At 31.3% G+C, this 4973-nt stretch overlaps 1 protein-coding gene across 1 annotated transcript; it reads left to right on the top strand.

The window, feature by feature from the left end:
* The first annotated feature begins 1851 nt into the window (after window positions 1–1851).
* LOC115724709 (auxin-responsive protein SAUR21) lies at window positions 1852–2457 on the top strand. The gene has a single exon (XM_030654046.2). It carries the CDS (start codon window positions 1988–1990, stop codon window positions 2282–2284), a length of 297 nt encoding a protein of 98 aa, XP_030509906.1. The 5' UTR covers window positions 1852–1987; the 3' UTR covers window positions 2285–2457.
* Window positions 2458–4973: the final 2516 nt, after the last annotated feature.

Genomic DNA, 4973 nt, shown 5'->3' with positions numbered 1-4973 from the left:
TTTTTAATGTAATTTTTCATTTCATAATAAGAGTAAGTATTACACTAAATTGTTTGTTTTTTTAACTCAAAAAAATAAATGAATATTTTAGAAAAATTCACTATACAATTTTTTTATCAAAAATAAATAAATAAATAAAGAGATATCTTCAAAGTTCAAACGCTATAGAAAATTAAAAAAGATAATTATAGAATCCTCACACAAGAGATCTAAAAAGACCATTGATAAATTTTACAAAATACTCATCATATAAAAATTATTATCATCACAGTATCTCATATCTCATTTGTAGTAGTAGCTACTATATTTAAAGTAGATGTTATCATTGGATCTTACTTTTCACTATATTCAAAGTCGATATTATCACCGTATCTCATTTATAGTTATCACTATTCTTCCTATTAGATTTACATATAAAATAAATCAAATTATCAATGAGTTAGTTACTCACATTTTATGTGAATCATTATTTTATAAATTCATTAATTACTTACGTATTTTTTAATATTTTAACATATGTGAATTATTTTGTTATAAAATTATTACTTTTTATGGAGAATGCTCATATTTACATTGCGACTCTACATATTTTCTTGTTGTTATTGAACTTTGTGTCTAATGCATTCCATAATTCATCTATTTCTCAACACAAATTTTGTGCTGTAAAATGTCCAAAACATGTCCCCTATTGCAAGGGGGCCACATATATTCACACAATGTAAGCATCCTAATTAATCCTAAGTTTGGTTTTCCATATAAATCTTCATTATTTGATCCTGCAATGGCTAGTTGCTCACTTATTTATTTCTTCTCAATTTCTTTTGGAAAATAAAACAAGCCTCTTTCATCAATGATTTCATTATATATATATCAAGAAGTGATAACAACACAACATGAATAGTAAGAGCTCCCATTAGATGATCAAATCCAAATTCCTCTTCAGCTTGATTCAGCAACTTTTAGAATGATGGCTAGTTCAAATATGATAAAAGAGATCATAAATCTCTTTATTTCCAAACATCTTTTGAACTTGAAAAATGTCTTTGGGTTAGCTTCTTAGCATGAGTTGAAAACCCATTCTTGTGATTATCTCCAAAGGAAGAAAGAAAAGAGAGATCTAGCTCAACGGATTTCTAAAAGAAAGTTGAATACTTGAGAATGTGAAATTTTTTTGTGCTTGTGACTAAATGGGGTCAAGTGAAAAGGAATAGTCCTTAAAAAATCACATGCTATATGGTCATATCATGTGGTAGTCCTTCTCATCAATAAGTATTGTGTACTCAACATTGTGTGGTTAAAAACCTCTATGTTGACCACACAATTTAGTTTTAAGAAATAAATCAAAATAAAAAAAAAAAAAAATAGTACAAATTGTTACTTGCAGGATGTACTAGCTTAGTTCAATAGAATCACAGAACATGCTAATGCGGTACCTTTTTTGTTGTTATGATTGAACTCTCTATCTAATGCATTACACATTTCATTTATTTATAAACACAAAATTTGTGCTATAAAATGTCCAAGACATGTCCCCTTTGCAAGGGACCACATAAATCTTCATAATATGATTTCTTTTAACAAGTCTCTTTCATAATTAATATTTTGATTATTCAAGTCTATTTATGATTTTTCTTTGATACTTTTTCAATTAGTGCCTAAAAGTTACAATTCTTTTTCTAATATATCAAGTAGTGATAACAACACAACATGAATGAAACAAGTGGAGTCCCATCATGTTTTTATCTAACAAATGATAGCCATATAAATCTCAATTGAATGTATATTCATGAGACAATTTCATATGCTTTTGTCTTTAAAAAAACCCCACATAACAAGTTACTACTCATAACAAGAGAAGAGATTTCATTCATCTATAAATAGAGTACAAAAACCACACAGCTAAATCATCAAGTACTCCTCATTTTCACAACAAGAAAATATTTTTTGTGTACTCAATACTTACTCTCTCAAGAAAATACATATCATCATGGCATTTGGATTGCCTAGTTTTGTTAAGGGCAAGAAGGCTCTCCAAAGATCGCTTTCGGGAATTAAAGAAGCTGCTTTGAAGTCCAAAACTATTCCGAAAGGCTACTTTGCAGTCTACGTTGGAGAGGAGCAAAAGAAGCGTTATGTAGTACCTCTTTCGTACCTAAACGAGCCTGCGTTTCAAGAATTGTTAAACATGGCTGAAGAAGAGTTCGGATATGATCATCCAATGGGTGGACTCACAATTCCATGCAGAGAAGACATCTTCATTGAACTCACTTCTCAGTTGAATTGATTGTAAATCATAGAAAACATAACATAATTTAGCATAAACAATTTTGTAGATCATATACTCCTATTGTTTAACTACTTGTGATTGTACATATAAAAATTGCTCATTTTAATCTATTTGTATCTTTGGAAAGATTTATGTTTTCATATCTTACTAGATTCTGTTTCTTACTGCCATTTTCTATTACAAGCAGAATCTTATAAAACAAATGCAAGTAATTAAAATAAAATGATAGGACTTGAGATACACTCAACTGTTTAGCAATTTCTTTTTTCTTTTGCTGGAACAGTTGTTTAGGTTAGCATTTGAAATTTACTTTTGTATGTATATGGTTGTTTATCTATATTCTATGCCAAGATTTTTTACTTTGAACTTTTTTTGATTTTAACAAATTTATACCAAGAATATGGACAAGGAATTCCAATCGCATCATTCTTGGGGACAGCGTTTATTTGTTAACCTCCCAAGGAAAAATAAGATTTACAAGGTAAAATTATAACATTTAGATTTTGTTATTTGTTATCATCTATTGGTGTAAGAGCTTAAGCAAGATATAAGATCGATCAAAACATCTTCTGTACATAGAATTGAAAGAGCTCTCATTGGATGATCAAATTTGAATTTTTCTTCAGCTTGACTTAAAAAGTATTGGAATGAAGATTGGTTCAAGTATTCTACAAGGGACCCAAAAAAAAAATGTCTTGCGACTATCCGACCTAAAAAAACCTGATCAAGTAGAGCTAAAAAAAACGGCCACCAAAAATCCAAAAAAACTGATTCAAGAGCCAAAAATCCAAAAATACCGATTCAAAAAGTAGAACAAACGAGTCACTTGTGATTAGGGATAGTGAGCCAAAAAAGAGTCGCTTATGATCGAGTTGTCCAAGATGATGAGTATATAAAATAGCAACCATCTTAAGGGGAGATGTTAGAGAGTCTCACATTGCTAATGTGTGGCAAGATAATAGAATATATAAGAGGAATGAGCTACTCTTCCTATAACCAATTAGTTTTGAGATGGAACCACATTCACCTTATCTCAAGTTCTTACAGGATTATAAATCTTTTTATCCTACGCTCATTACCAATAATAAGTGCCAAACCTTTAGGAATGTATTTCGTGCTTGAGAAAGGCCAATGAGTTGCTTGGCATGAACTAAGTTAGCGAAGCTAAAACCCATATTGTAATAATAAGTATGTCTAAAGGAAGAAGAAAGAAGCAAAAGTGAGTAGAATATTTTAGAGAACTTTCAAGGAGGGCTTGATTGTTGGGATGGTAGTGATCTCATTCATATGTGTAACTAGTCCCCATTAACAAATGCTCTATAGAATGTGTAGGATATATACATATATTGATATTGAAATGAAAGGTTCAAGACTGAAAGAAAATTAGCTCAAACTTCAAAGGGGTCAAGTGAGGCATTGTCCTTTGTGGAATCACATGGTTTTGTCCATGAAAGGTCTATTTTATCCATTTCCTACTTTTGATTCTTAGATTAATATCTTAAGTATTAAAACAGAAAGGAAATCAAAGAACACTAAATTTATAAGCTTTGTATGTCCTAGAAACACATTCTAGGTGACTAGTGTTTGAGTTTCCTTGAACTAGAGTAAGATAACTTTCACTATGAAATCAACGATGTAATATCTAGTATTGATTTACAACACATTACAAGTAAGCAAAAATGAATCCACACAAAAATTACCCTAACACTTCATTCCAAATCAAGTTTCAAGATCTAAGTCCCTTAAGATTTCTGAAGTCAAGATCCCTTTACTTCTTCTTAGCTGAAATCCCTTCAACTATCCCTTCAGATAATGCAGTTCACCATCCCTTCTTCAGCTCCTAAAGATCCAATGATCAAGCACCAACAACACAAACAAGAACAAGAAAAAAGTTTTCCCTAGTAGAGCAAGAATCACAAGAAGATTCTATCAAAGATGAAGAGAGTTAATTAGAATATGTTAGAAACAAGATTATATCTCTACAACTCTTTTAAACCGACCTTGACAGCTCATCAGCCAGCTAATGATAGCTCTCCCAGATCTTTTTCCAAATAATGCTGACATGTCAAGAATTAAAATAAACCCAGATGAATCTACCAATTGGCCAGATGATTCACCCACATAATTTGCCACACTGAAAAAATATGACACTTACAATTAGGGGTGTTCATCAAACCGCTCAAACCGCACGCATCGCAAAAAAAAAAAACAATACAATTTGAAATTCTTTGCGGTGCAGTCGCGGTTTGAATATTTTCTAAACTGCGCGGTGTGGTGCGGTTTGCGGTTTTGAATTGTCAATATGCGGTTCAAATTGCACCGCACCGCATATTATAAAAATACTAATTTTTATATTTATTTAGGTCCAATATGTGAAGGCCCAACCTAAGTCCACTAATTATTGTATTATTGAAACTTGAAACTTTTTTTTCATATTTATTTTCAAGCCTTATGATATTTTTGACAAGTGTTGTCAAACTTTGTTGTATTTGTGATAGTTTAATTATTTAGTGATAGTCCAAACCGCATAAACCGCACCGCACCGCACTATCTTTTGTGGTGCAGTTTTTAGTTTCACGGTGCGAGTGCGGTTTGGGAAATTAAAAAAACGATATGTACGGGTTGGTTTGAAAAAATAGTCAAAAACTGCACCACCCGCACCGCGAACACCCCTACTTACAATTTC

The sequence above is a fragment of the Cannabis sativa genome, chromosome 6 (genome assembly GCF_029168945.1).
Source record: "Cannabis sativa cultivar Pink pepper isolate KNU-18-1 chromosome 6, ASM2916894v1, whole genome shotgun sequence".
Classification (NCBI taxonomy): Eukaryota; Viridiplantae; Streptophyta; class Magnoliopsida; order Rosales; family Cannabaceae; genus Cannabis; species Cannabis sativa.
The sequence above is the reverse complement of the archived record's forward strand: the minus strand, read 5'-3'. Positions and strand labels throughout refer to the sequence as shown.